General features: G+C 41.0%; 4 protein-coding genes across 4 annotated transcripts; 1 reads left to right on the top strand and 3 right to left on the bottom strand.

The window, feature by feature from the left end:
- Positions 1–2,153: 2,153 nt before the first annotated feature.
- LOC101293196 (UPF0496 protein 4-like) lies at positions 2,154–3,104 on the top strand. Its single transcript, XM_004298570.1, has one exon. It carries the CDS (start codon positions 2,154–2,156, stop codon positions 3,102–3,104), a length of 951 nt encoding a protein of 316 aa, XP_004298618.1.
- A 449-nt stretch (positions 3,105–3,553) lies between these two features.
- On the bottom strand, positions 3,554–7,717 carry LOC101297139. The gene is made up of 12 exons (XM_004297712.1): positions 7,067–7,717; positions 6,806–6,922; positions 6,520–6,712; positions 6,251–6,417; positions 5,968–6,142; positions 5,750–5,811; positions 5,511–5,592; positions 5,194–5,251; positions 4,922–5,046; positions 4,426–4,506; positions 4,265–4,335; positions 3,554–3,988 (listed from the first exon to the last, which is right to left on the bottom strand). The coding sequence occupies exons 1-12, from the start codon at positions 7,492–7,494 to the stop codon at positions 3,919–3,921; spliced, it is 1,629 nt and encodes a 542-aa protein (XP_004297760.1). The 5' UTR covers positions 7,495–7,717; the 3' UTR covers positions 3,554–3,918.
- A 667-nt stretch (positions 7,718–8,384) lies between these two features.
- Positions 8,385–10,357, bottom strand: LOC101297431. Its single transcript, XM_004297713.1, has 6 exons — positions 10,185–10,357; positions 9,609–9,915; positions 9,342–9,476; positions 9,188–9,244; positions 8,845–8,979; positions 8,385–8,751 (listed from the first exon to the last, which is right to left on the bottom strand). The coding sequence occupies exons 2-6, from the start codon at positions 9,876–9,878 to the stop codon at positions 8,686–8,688; spliced, it is 663 nt and encodes a 220-aa protein (XP_004297761.1). The 5' UTR covers positions 9,879–9,915; positions 10,185–10,357; the 3' UTR covers positions 8,385–8,685.
- A 594-nt stretch (positions 10,358–10,951) lies between these two features.
- LOC101297722 (uracil-DNA glycosylase-like) lies at positions 10,952–12,860 on the bottom strand. The gene is made up of 6 exons (XM_004297714.1): positions 12,452–12,860; positions 12,011–12,378; positions 11,893–11,923; positions 11,621–11,756; positions 11,401–11,484; positions 10,952–11,046 (listed from the first exon to the last, which is right to left on the bottom strand). The coding sequence occupies exons 1-6, from the start codon at positions 12,843–12,845 to the stop codon at positions 10,980–10,982; spliced, it is 1,080 nt and encodes a 359-aa protein (XP_004297762.1). The 5' UTR covers positions 12,846–12,860; the 3' UTR covers positions 10,952–10,979.
- Between the last annotated feature and the right edge of the window lie 136 nt (positions 12,861–12,996).

The raw sequence follows: 12,996 nt of genomic DNA on the forward strand, positions 1-12,996 counted from the left end.
ATGGAACAAATGCAAAGCATTCACTATGAAAAAAATGATCACATTCGCATTCATATTTTTGGTTATTACGCAACCAAAAACCATTGGTTTAAGTTGTAAACCCCTCTAAATCAAGGAATATGCCAACTGATTTATAATTTTAATAATTTGATTTCTTTCTTTATCTGGCTAAACACATGATCATGGTCAGGCCTGTGACTAATAATGTCAGTAGTTTGTTTAATCCCGTGACTAATAATCAGGCTGCCGTACGTTAAAATTAACAGCTACGTTTTAAAGGCTTGCGTAGCTATAATACAGATATCTCTCTATCTTGTAGCTATAAGCCTATAATACAAATACAACTAGCCATTCAAATTTTGGAAATCTTCCCGACGATGATGAAAAGTCTGAAATTATATTTGATCGACCCTATTTGGACTATAATATTGTTTCCGGTTTTGACAGTTGCATATATACTTGTACATGAGTACATATATGGGATTGGACTCTGATGACACACTTGTGTTGCTATTTGCCAAACCTTGGAATTTACTTGCATGACAGCAAACAACTTGTAGCCCGGCCATACCAGACAGATCAGCTTAATCTGAGGGAGATGAAGCTACAGGTATAGCTAAGAGAACTACATATGCTTGTTTAAAAATAAAACCATATATACCTGCTTTCAGGAAAAAACTTACCAGTATCTTGTGGAAAGTGATGAAATGGACAGGTTTGTATATATACGTAGTAGCGTACTTGGGATTTAGAAGTGGCTACATGACATTTATGCTGCAGGCTGCAGCTTCATGTTTTTAAACTTGCTACTCAACCATCTCAAATTCTCAATCCTCCAAAATCCAAAATGAAACGGAAAGAAAGATAAATAGGCAAATAAAACTTAGTTTTAACTTCAAAACTTTACCACCATGGCACCATATATAGACAAGTAACTTCCTGAGTTTAAGAGATTGATTGCATATAATCATCATGCTAATGCCTTATTACCTTATGGCGTGTGTAACCAAAGTGCAAAATGCAAAGACGGTTGCTTGTATTTTGTATCTTTTCAGTTACGTCACTTTATGGTAATACTGCATGAAAGCTTTGCCTACTCAATCTCATGTATAAGTTTCAATTGCTGCATCATGCGCTTTTAATTGTGATGATGTGTGCTTTACCGGCCTTACCGCTTTTGAGAGAGTTTCTTTTGATGAAAAATATCACATTGTTTGGCCAACATCAAGGCTTGCTATGCTAGGTGATCAAATTTGCTTAAGATGGTATGTTCCAATGCTTCGAATCTCTTAAAAAATTCCATTCAAAACAAATAACCATGTTGTACGTTAATGTATGGTACACATACTTGTTTTTGCAGATAAATTTTTCAAAACTTCCCATGTCTACTGCACCGCCTGCACGTGATCTCTCCTCTTTTAGTTACCTTTTTCAATTTATATGTTATACACATCAGTATAACAGACAAACCCGAGCATACATAAACATATATATGTACAGAAACTCCAGTTACTCAAGTGTAGACGGCTGGACAGCCGGTGTTTCTACCTATTGTTCGAATACCATAGACACAATTATTAGAATGATTCCACAAAACAAAGTATATCCATCACTCTAAGTACAATGTAACAGAGAATGTTGTTCATATATGAATACGTCAAGTAATGTGATTGATTAAGCCTGACACTGCAAAACCAACTTGATAATAAAAAACTTTAAAACATGTCCGTTTTGGTTTAAAACACGGTAGTTATACTTTGCGGTTACGCTAATAAAGTTAGTATTGACCCGACCAGATCGCTTTGAAGCCCAAATTCCAAGTGGACGAAGTGACGGATGGCCCATACCAACCACAGCAGCCTCGGATACGGTCTACTCCTTAACGCGCGCAATTGCGTCACTTCCAATCCCGCTCCCTCCAAAAAAAAAAAAAAAAGAATGGGCCAAAATCGTAAATAAACAGACATAAGCAGGGGTATTTAGCTTTCGAAATTTCATGTCCAACTTCCTTCCTCGTGCGTTTATATATTTAAAGCTCCACCACCGCTCTCTCGGCGACGTTTCAAACCAAATTTTCCAGAAAAAAAAGTGCATCAAATTCCCAAAACACTCCTAACTTTTCTCCGGCCGCCGTCGATATGTTCCTAACGGAGATGAACAAACACGCCGTTCCTTCCTTCAAACACTCTCTTCCTAATAAACTCGACCTCATCACGGCCGCCTTCGACGACGCTCTCCTCCGTAGTCTCAAGACGCTTTCTGCGCCGTCGATCAGCTTGTGCTGGCTGTCTAAGGCCGTCGAATTTCTCGCCGTCGCACACGCCGAGGCCAGGAGGCTAATCTTCTCCAGTCTCGAGGTAACCGTTTTGGATGACGCTCTTGCATCTTATTTGGATGACAGCGTGAAGCTCCTGGACATATGCAACTCCGTCTCCGCCGAGATCGAGCGGCTCCGCCAGCGCCGGATTTTTCTCGCTCTCGCGGTTCACCTCCTCGGCGACGGGAAGGTCCGGCGAGCGCGGGAGGCTTTAACGGAAGGGGAGGAGGCCCGCCGCGCTGCTTCGGGATTTGGGAAAGCGAATAATGCGGAGGCGCTGGTGAAGGATCTGGCGCTGGCGCTCCTCCGCAGCGCGCCGCCACGTGGAAAGATCTCAAAGGTCGCGAGAGTCGTGCGTCGGACGGTGTACGCCGTCGGATTGGTGACCGTGTTCGTCGCCGGAGCATTAGTCTCGGCGATGGAGGGAACGCCGGAGACGGTGACGGTCCGGGCGCCGGCGGAGTATTCTTGGGCCGAGTCGTTGAATGAGCTGGGAACGGAGGTCTCCGGCGAGCTGAAACGGCGATTCGGAAAGGAGGAGAGAACGAAAGGTCTGCTGTTGGAGGAGGTGGATGACGTGGCTACACGCGTCGGGGAAGCGTGTGAGATGGCGGAAGAGGACACGGAGAGGAAAGAGCGGTTGAACGACGTCGTAAAAGAGGTGGAGAGGGCGATGGGGTCGTTTTCTGATGGGTTGGAAGGGTTGAGTAAAGGAATGAATGTAATGTTTCATGGTGTTTTGAGTAACAGGAACTTCATGTTGAACCATGTTAGGGTCAAAGCTTAGAGAGAGAGAGAGAGAGAGAGTGTGTGGAGTGGGTTTAAAGCCATGGAGGCAGAAGCAAGCAAGAAACTAAGAAGAAAGTTGCAAGTAGAGAGAGATGGAGGAGAGTGACATGTTCTTTGCCTTGTAAAAATTCCAATCAAACTAATTGTCTCCCATCTGTTCTTTACTTCACTCTTACACAAGTTTTACAGCTTTATACTTAACTGTGTATATGTCATGTGTAAGTAAAGTTCTCCAATGTACTATAAGACAACTATAAGAATGAAATCAAGTTCAGCTAACCAAGTTTACCTAAAGTTGAGAATGGAAGAAGGAAACAAGGCACCCTCAGAATTTTACATTCATGTAATGTGGCATTAGATGATTATTGCTCATTTGCTTTAGGCCAATGTAAACTTGAACAAAGAGAGTTCCACAAAGCTGAACAAATCAGACAAAAACAAAACAGGGAAATGCTCATGATGGTGATTAGATTTTGAAAAAACTAGTTTATACTCGACGGATTACAGCTCTGTAAAAGTAAAACCCAGCACTACCTGACAATTTTCATTTACAAAGCATGCTGTCAACAAAATCTCTAGGATCCTAGCTAAAACACTACATCTCTTCTGGTTAAACATGATTCAAACACAATCAGTTACAACAAAGACTGTCTTTAGTTATATATTTCTTAGCAAGACGTGGTAATCACTTCCGGTTATGAACTTTTGAGGCTCAAGTAATACAAAATTTCTATAATCTCATCAATAGCTGTTCTGAATGGGTTGTGGAAGAGCAATGTCTTCAATGACAGGAGTGTTCTAGGCTTCTAGCTCTATATCTTCCTCAGGGAACGGTATTGCAACCGAACATTCTCTCCGGTTCCAATAATCTTAAGCAAGTACCTGCAACAACACAAGGAAAACATTGGATACAATTGTTTCAGGCTACAAATTAAAACTCCAACTGACCTCGAAAGGTAACTCATTGATTTTTAGCGAATATGCACACAACTGCAACCACGTCAATGTGGGTGTAAATGTGTATATATATACAATTCCATCATAGGGAAATAAAAGTCGAGCAAAATTTATTGCGAGTTCAAGATATATCAAATAAAATGCAAGTGCAAATGAAAAGCAGATGACAAAAGCACCGGTTGGGAGGTTATGCCAACTCACCAGCCATTCAGACACTGGGATGTGATGACTGCTTCCTTGCCAACAAATTTTTCGGGAGTCCTTCGGTTCCCCTGCAAAATAAAGCATTCACTTTATAACTGCTACTTGATCAAGTAGAATACAAAAGCACTCAATCTTGATAAGCTAGGAAAATAACTGACCTTAATCATTACTTTTTCATTCACTGAAAATGGATACTGCACCCCACGATTAAATCCATCATCACCACCATCTCCATTTTCCTGCATACACACAGAAAGCTCTTCAATATGAATTTTGGGACATGAAAGCATATGCTCCTCTCTCAAAAGACTTTTGATTATATAAATCAGAACCACTGGAATTTATTCTATTATCGACCTCCTTTTTTACTGTAAATGCATACTACATAACGTTGATACCAAAATAAAAACCTTCTATCTAAGCTCTTTCAGATCCATATCTATTTTGCCAACCCCACAGCTTGACACTTTTCACATGTTACAATTGCCTAACTATGCTGTAAAACTTGCACATAAGTTCCCAATTTCCAACATCTTCCATTTCAGTTCCCAGAACAAAAAGATAAGTTTATGATATTCTAATGATGACTTGCATGATCTCAAAAGTCTAAATGAAATGGATAATGTATATGTCGGGCGTTTCTCTCAAACCCACCCTATTTGGTCTTCGTGATGGATCCATTGGGTCACCCGTTTCTTTCCGACGCTTTCGGGTAGTAGCATTGTGAAATAGCCTTCGATCATCCTCATGCTTCACTGCTGCAGCTGCAGCTCTAAGAGCTGTTGAGGAAAGGAATTTATGTCAGAATATAAATAGGAAACACAAGAAAACATGAATGTCTGTGTATGCATATGTGATAGAGGAATTTATGTCTTTTAGACAGAGCTGAAAAGGAATAAAAATTATCTAGGAAGACGAGAGTATACCAAGATTAGGAACTAAAGATCTGGTCTCAATTTCTGCATTGCACAGGGTACATCTTGACTGTGAACCAAAAAAGAAGAAGAAACTTCGTTATGATTATAGCTTATTTTCGACTAGAGGTAATATATCCATTAGCAAAGGAGCTGACAAGGAGGTATATCTCTTAGTGATTGACATGAAGTATTAAGAACATAGCAGTCCTTTAATCATTAATATTGAAGCAGAATACATATCCAAAGAAGCAAATCCATGGGCCTCTAAACAGCTATAATAGCAGTGTTTCTGGTAATGCTTCAAATATCAGGATTGGCCTACTTACTGATTCAATGACTCTTCTCAACATGAGACCGCCAAATGAATGCCCGCAGGATACTACCATAGCATCTTCAAGGAATGCACCACTGAAGCATTAAGTGAAAAAAATTAAACTTTGGCACCCTATTAATGCAACTATACATTCAAAACAAAAACAACAAAAAATGTGAGAATACAACGAACAAGAGGAGCTGATAGGATCAGCCAGATCATGAACTACGTAAAAGGCAGAAGATAACTTACGATAGGGGGTCTGACAGAACACTTCTTAAAGATGCATCCTTATTTAAATTGATTTGAGGCACCTGCAGATGCGGAAATTCCATTATAAGCTAGCTATTAAAGATCATAACTTTTAGCATGCAAATGATTTCCTTCAAGGACTCCAATTTTATTTCCTTTTAGGCGACTGTATATCTTTCTTAGTTGGGATTACACGTGCTAGTTGAAAATAAACTTACAATTGCACTATCAGAATGATTGCACAAAACATCTTCCTCAGCAGAAAGATCGTCCATAAACTGGCTTACAGATATCGGTACATAACTCTGGGGAATGACATGACCAGCTGCTGCAATGGGAGAACAATCTAATATAGCATTACCTTGTGGCATGAGCCTAAATGCAAGTGATGTCCTACAATCACAAAATGTAATCGGATTAATTCCAATGGATTTTCCTAAGAGTCTACTGAAAGTGGAAAATGAAATTTAGGAAAAACAAAGGTGATGTAGTAAATTGTACCTCCCACCACTATTAACGCCAGAGGAATAATCAGGAGCAGCTTTATACGATGAAGCAGGGCGAAGGCCAGCAGTAGCATGGCTGAGTGCCTTGCCTGTAAGTAATAAAAGATCCCCAGGAGCTGACCCACTGTCTGCCAGGTACCAACGACCATTGGGGTCACACACCTGCACAGGAATCAAATCAAATTCTTTTAGAGAGACATCAAAAAAATGATCTCAATACTCCAAACACCATGCTACCCTGCCAAAAAGTAAAAAGCAAGGCACCTGTATACCAGGACTGTCCGAGGAAACCAATGTCAACAATCCCTTCTCCACTTCGCCATTCATTCCCGGCTTCCCTCCCCCAATAGCACCCTTCCCATTTTGTAATGCCGCATTGGAGTAGGCTGCCAAAAGCACCGATGAGGACACCTCATTAGCCGGCAATGGAGTATCATCAAGCAAATGGCTAAAAACACTGCAAATGATAACACATTGCATCAGACCACATCCAAAAAACCGATCACACTAAACACTGCAAATGATAACACATTGCATCAACCATCCTTACTCGCTGCGCAAACGAAGATGCCTTGCTATTGTAGACAAAGCCACACGCGCCGCCTTCCCCATGCACCTGAAAACATCAGCCATGCACGGCGGCGACGAGTCCCAATCTTCTAAAGCCCTGCAACAAATTGAACCACTCAATAAAACAAAACAGCATAAATTCAATAGCTCATTAAGTTCATGACCACCTACAAGCAATGCACTTCCTACTCGAAACTCCGAAAAGATTGAACCTTTTACACATTCAAGATTGAGTAATTACCTTCCGGCCCTGTACATGTAAACTCCACGGCTACCTTTGCCGGCGCCGAGCTGAGCTCTGCTCCGGAAATACAATCTGGAAGCTTCCAAGCCGCAGCGCAACAGCGCCGCGTCGTCGGCTCCCAGTTCGATGACGGCGGCGTTGTGCCTCATCAGCGACCCCGCCAGCGCCTCCACCGCCCTCACATACGTCCCGGTCGGAGCTCCGTCGTACGGGGCAATATCGGAGATCCGAACCCGGGCCAGCTGGCCGGAGGAGTCGCCGATCGGCAGGACATAGTCTAACGGGAGGCGGGAGAGAGGCGGCGGGAGCTGAGAGTGTGCGGCGGCGGCGGTTGTAGGTGATCTAATGGCGGGGGTGGCGGTGGAGGAGGAGGGGGGAGTGATCGGGTGCGACGCGGGTGCAGAGGAGATCATGATCAGTACCATAAATCATTCTGAAGACACAATCTTGTTGCTGTGTGTTTGGTTAATTTCTGAGGATCATGTTGGTATTGGAAATGAGGCAATGAAAGTGGGAGATGAGATGGTTGTAGAGTTGAGCTAACTGAGTTGGACTTATTTTGATGTTGAGGAATCCTACTATCCTAGTAAGAAAGGAAGACAAAAGAGTTGAGTTTAGTTTTAGGGTTTTGGTTTGACATTGGAAAAGACAATGAGAGCAGAAGAGGAGTGGGAGGCAGAGCTGTGTCTTTACTTCTCTGTTTTTCCCAAGGGTAAGTATAGTCAAAATAGTAAGTTTTTCTTACTGCTATTCTTTCTTGGCTAACCTGGGAAGAACCCAAAACAAGAAAGAAAATCAATTAAAGTTACCATCTTTGCACTTAGAGTTATCTTTCTCTCTGTTGAGAAACATGCAAGTTGCACCTGTAAAACCTTAGAGTTACCATTATCAGAAGTATATCATATAAATGTGGTGGATTGAATATAAGGGAAGTTGGGTAGTTTCAACAATAAAACAATGTCTCTATCCAACGGTTAAAATTAATTACCCATTACTTATAACTACTACTGAACTACAGATGAAGAATCATCCGAACTGTTCTTTAAGTAGAGTGAGCTGCCATGCTCTGTCTTATCAGGATCATTTATGTGTCTAATGGAATTCACAGCTTGTTGGTTCACTGCTGGTGTTCTGGTAATAGGATATGGTACTACTTCTGCATCAAATATCTGTATTTTAGATTTTTCATGCTTTACAGAAACAGGGCAACTGACTTTTGGTCCATGCAGTTTTGCTTGTTGCTATTGAAGTCATGTGAATCGATATGCTTGGCTCCATGTATAGGAGGTTCTTAGAGCTGCTATGCTGCACTGTTGAATAGAATATTTCGTGGTAATTGAGTAATTGACTGTATTGAAAATATGAAATAAAATTACATCTTTAATGGTAGCTAGGTATGTTTTCCCACCACTAGCAGGTCGATCTTTCCACCGGAAATGACACTGATGCACATATTTAAGCACATATCAGACATCACACCTTCAACTAATCATTTTTAACATTTGTTTTTGTTCATCTTCAAGAAACTTGATGTATTGGCCGACTAATCTTCATGAAAATTAGATCCTTCTCGTATCCAACCTGATTTACTTGTAAATGACTCAAACTATGCCTGTTTACTTGTAAATCCATTCATTTGCACGGCCTCCAGACTCGTCCATATCTATAAAAATGCTAACAGCCTGCAGCAAATGATATGAACAAGTCAATCATATTCTACATGAAAATTGAATGAACACACACGATTGAAGATTTGGATGATGAAAGTTTTCTACCTTTCCTATCCGGGGCCTCTCTTTCACTGTTGCTAGGCTGTTTCGGATATGTGACACAGCTCCCCAGCACTTCAAGTTGTTTGCAACATCATCAAGCCTCATTAGATACTCTTCTTCTGTCAGTGGAAAGGATCTCTAGGAGAAGAAGCACATAGGAAAAAAAATGTTAAAACTCTACCCAAATGTTCCAAATCATGATCTTGATTTTAATCATTGGATGAGTATCATATCAGCTGCCTTCATAGACATCATGTATTAAACCATCCCTATGATAGTGGTATGCTACATTGCTACTTATTCCAATACAAGAAAGTTTAAACTTGTTGAGTAAGAATTTCCATACCTGCTCCCTGTACTTCCACATCACATTCATAGCCAGCAGGTTTCTTCCAAGGAACTCCTACAAAACATTTGGTTATGAAGTGAGATTGACAAGACAAAATACTATGACGCGTGCAATTTTTACCAAATGAAAAGGTAAAAGTGTAAAACTATACCTTCTTGATCAGTTGAACATCATATGACCTTCCATACTTGTTCCTAATAAGAGTTGCCAGGTCTATCCCACTAAAGCTGGAGTCATCTGTACCAACAAGTCTTTCCAGATTATCTCTGACCATTTCATTATTTCCCTGCAACATATAATGATATAAGGACACTTGGACCTTATGGAACTTCAGCAACCCATCTCACATCCCACTGGCGTCTATGCCATTCATATGAGAAACACGGCAACAGAAGAACAAAAGAACTATAACACATACCCCTCCAGTTTCAGATTTTGAAGATTCCTCCTTGTCATTTTGATCTTCCGAGTCATCTGGATTTACACCATCCACTGTACTAGAAAATATAGGCCTACTTCTTCGATCTGTTTGATAACGAATGTGATAGTTACCATTGGAAAAGACCAATCCTCTTGAAGGAAAATGTGAAGTGCATCCAGGTAGCAGAACTTTGTTGAATCCTGTGTGAGGGTTCTCTTGAATCCCAAATGACCAATTACAATGGTGGCTTGAAATAATGCTCGTCATATCCTGTAAATTACACGTAGTACCCTCAATACGATTGCTGCATCCATCCATAGATCGAAAATATGTTTTCAATAACAAATTACAGTGAAACTCTATGACATACCAAATAAATACATTAAAATGCTTTCTTTTAACCCTTGAAGAACAACATCAAAGATTGAAAGCTATATAGTTTACAAGACAAGGAATTTAGAACTCTGGATGCTGATTGATTCCATAATGATTCAAAAACCGAAAAAAGTAAATATCTTCATAAGCATTAATAGTAATACTGCTACAATAAAACTACAAATATATAAATCCAACCTGTTGGTGAGGCCAAGGCAACAGAAGTAGATATAGTTTCTGGGTTTGATGCTTGTTTGGGATATGGTAGAGTAGACTAGTGGTGCATCCAATTCACAACCGATGCACAGAACCAAAAATGATTGCACATCAGTTGGTGACCATAGAATTTTGGTGAGTTTAGAGAAACCTTTAATCATAATCAGGACCGTTGGTTTATACTACTTAAGCACTTGTGTGAGTTGCGGCTGAAAACAAAAGCCCTTTCTTCATGAGTAGTGGCGTGTGTGGACTAGTATTGAGAGTGTGGCCAATCACAACTAGTCACGTGGACGCAACAAGTCCAAGTCAGTAAGTTTGGCTTCAGCACATAGATGTGCTTCTGGAGCCACTAGCCCAGAGCGTGGATAGGGCGTGTAGAATTAGCCAACTGGCAACTGCGATGGCAATTGCAGTTTGTGATGTTTAACCTCCTAGTTTGCAAAACGGCATGGAGTTTGTACAAAGGTCTAAAGAAATTGGGAATAGATTGGAAATGAAGAAACTATGATCAAAAGGAAAATGAACTCTGCATTGCCATTGAAGAGCAGAAACATTCAAAACAGATACAGATGATCAACTAACTGACAAAAATGAATAGCGTAGGAAGCAACACTACTCGGATAGATGGAACTATCAAAAGACATCCGTATTCTGTACAACAAGACTAACATCTAGAGGAATTACAACCTCCTTGATCATACATGACTTGACAGTGATATTCAGAGACAAAATAAGTTAGAATTAGGTGCTGCCAAGCTGATATGACTTTGCAGATCAAAGTTGCCAATCGATTGGAGGAATTCCCATCTCCTCAAGAAGCTGGTTCGTGCGAGAAAAATGCCTGAACACATCAGGAGCAATTATATGGTTACCATGTAATGTTGCTCAACACAATCATCATACATGCCAGAACATCTAACCCATGGTTGCAAATATTTCATAAATAGAAAAGATGATATTTGACCAAAAAGACAAGAGAAATCCAAGGAAGTTGCAGAAATGCAGACTAATATCAATAAATATTCCCATGCCTCTCTTTAGCGAGTATGAACTTATCCCCATGTTAGATCATGGTACCAGAGAAATAGAGAAATACCAAAATAGATATGGATAGACTCTTATCCCCCATCTCTTCTTTTCTTTATTTCAACATAAGTTGCGAAGTGGTAATCATTTCTTGTGGAGTGAAACTAACCTGCAGCCAAAGAAGCCTCTGTGTGCAGACAAACCAGAGGGATGTGCTGCCTTAAGAATGTGATGCTTCGACACATCTACTAAGCTGCGAGGCAAAACAAATCTCAAACGGATTGAAATAAATAGACTCCTAATCCATTGACTGAGGCCCATCTCATTGACACCCCTCCATATATTTGTCTAACATTCTATTCAGGTCTCATCCAACAATCTAAATCTACCTGGATTTCTGCTGTGCAGAGTTTCCCCACAGGAGAAAAACAACCCCTTCCTTCTTTTTTGAAATGGTTCCGATAACAGCATCCGTAAATTGTTCCCACCCTTTCTTTGCATGAGAGTTAGCCTGGTGATCCCTAACTGAAATATGAAAATGAAAGACCGATGACTTAACTATTGTATGCAAAGTGTTCAAGCCCACAACATATTATGATTATTATCTAAGCGAGACTCTCACTTTGCTAATTAGAAACAAAGAATGCAAGTATATTCTCACCAGTAAGAACAGCATTGAGCAACAGAACACCCTAACAATCAATTCCAAAAGGAAAACTCAGTCACAATTTACGACAAGATAACGAAAAAAACAAAGAGTAACTCAAGATGATCCAAACCTGAACAGCCCACTTCTCAAGATTTCCATGAGATGGAATTGAACAGCCAACATCTTTGTTTAGCTCCTTGAATATATTAACCAAGCTTGAAGGCACCTTCACTCCCTGTGGAACAGAGAAGGACAGACCCATAGCCTGACCCGGCCCATGATACGGGTCCTGGCCCAAAATGACAGCCTTGACCCGATCAAAAGGGGTGGAGTTCAGAGCATCAAAGATCAAGTGACTCGGCGGATATATCGGAACAGCACCACCGGAAATCTCGCTCTCGACGAACTTGCTGAGATTGACGGCGTAGGGCTTCTTCAGCTCGGAAGGCAACGCCGTCAGCCACGTGTCCTCCACCAGTAGCTCCTCCAATTTCACACCTAAAATCAAACTCATGAAAATTAATCCAAACCGAAATGAAATTAGGGTTTTGATTTTGGTAATGATTTTTACCTTTGGCCTTGGAATCGGAGAGTCTCCGGGAGCAGATAGCGCGGTTGCGTTTGGCTCCGGCCAGCAGCTTCTGGAATTCCATGCGTGACTTCTGCTCGGCGGTGAGGGCTGACGGAGGAGAAGAAGGATCGGTGGTGACGTCATCGGAATTGGGGGTGGAAGAAGACTGGGCTTTGAAGCGTTTGGCGGATGGGGTGGTGGGTTGGAAGATATCGAGGAGGGTTTTGTTTTTGGCGGCAGGTCTGGAACCCATTGCGGCGTTATTGGGATTAGCTACGGCGAAGGAATGACGTCTTGCCCTAGTGATGTGATCATAGGATGCTTTGTGAATTGGCGCCAAAGCTCGTAATGGGTTGGCGGGAAAATTACAGAACCCGGGAACGGCAAAGGTCATTCCTTTCTCTCCAAAGTCTTTACCTTTACGGGAACACTATTTACTAATCATATTTCTTTCACTCCCATATTTTTATAATTTAGACTTTTATGTGGATAGCATACTTCTGGTCATGAATCGTTTAATCGTTTTGAATTTTAATTTGATGGCC

Source organism: Fragaria vesca, linkage group LG4, assembly GCF_000184155.1.
Source record: "Fragaria vesca subsp. vesca linkage group LG4, FraVesHawaii_1.0, whole genome shotgun sequence".
NCBI classification, from domain to species: domain Eukaryota; kingdom Viridiplantae; phylum Streptophyta; class Magnoliopsida; order Rosales; family Rosaceae; genus Fragaria; species Fragaria vesca.

Excerpts from the sequence above, each read along its gene's own strand:
- LOC101293196 (XM_004298570.1), top strand. The coding sequence starts at position 2,154 with ATGAACAAACACGCCGTTCCTTCCTTCAAACACTCTCTTCCTAATAAA.
- LOC101297139 (XM_004297712.1), bottom strand. The coding sequence starts at position 7,494 with ATGGTACTGATCATGATCTCCTCTGCACCCGCGTCGCACCCGATCACT. Across the intron at positions 5,812-5,967 it reads ATCATTCTGATAGTGCAATT|GTGCCTCAAATCAATTTAAA; the intron begins GTAAGTTTATTT and ends CCGCATCTGCAG. Across the intron at positions 4,336-4,425 it reads ATGAAAAAGTAATGATTAAG|GGGAACCGAAGGACTCCCGA; the intron begins GTCAGTTATTTT and ends TTTATTTTGCAG.
- LOC101297431 (XM_004297713.1), bottom strand. The coding sequence starts at position 9,878 with ATGACGAGCATTATTTCAAGCCACCATTGTAATTGGTCATTTGGGATT. Across the intron at positions 9,477-9,608 it reads CAAAATCTGAAACTGGAGGG|GGAAATAATGAAATGGTCAG; the intron begins GTATGTGTTATA and ends TATATGTTGCAG. Across the intron at positions 8,752-8,844 it reads AGAGGCCCCGGATAGGAAAG|GCTGTTAGCATTTTTATAGA; the intron begins GTAGAAAACTTT and ends CATTTGCTGCAG.
- LOC101297722 (XM_004297714.1), bottom strand. The coding sequence starts at position 12,845 with ATGACCTTTGCCGTTCCCGGGTTCTGTAATTTTCCCGCCAACCCATTA. Across the intron at positions 11,924-12,010 it reads TTGAGAAGTGGGCTGTTCAG|GGTGTTCTGTTGCTCAATGC; the intron begins GTTTGGATCATC and ends ATTGATTGTTAG. Across the intron at positions 11,047-11,400 it reads AGAGGCTTCTTTGGCTGCAG|GCATTTTTCTCGCACGAACC; the intron begins GTTAGTTTCACT and ends TGATGTGTTCAG.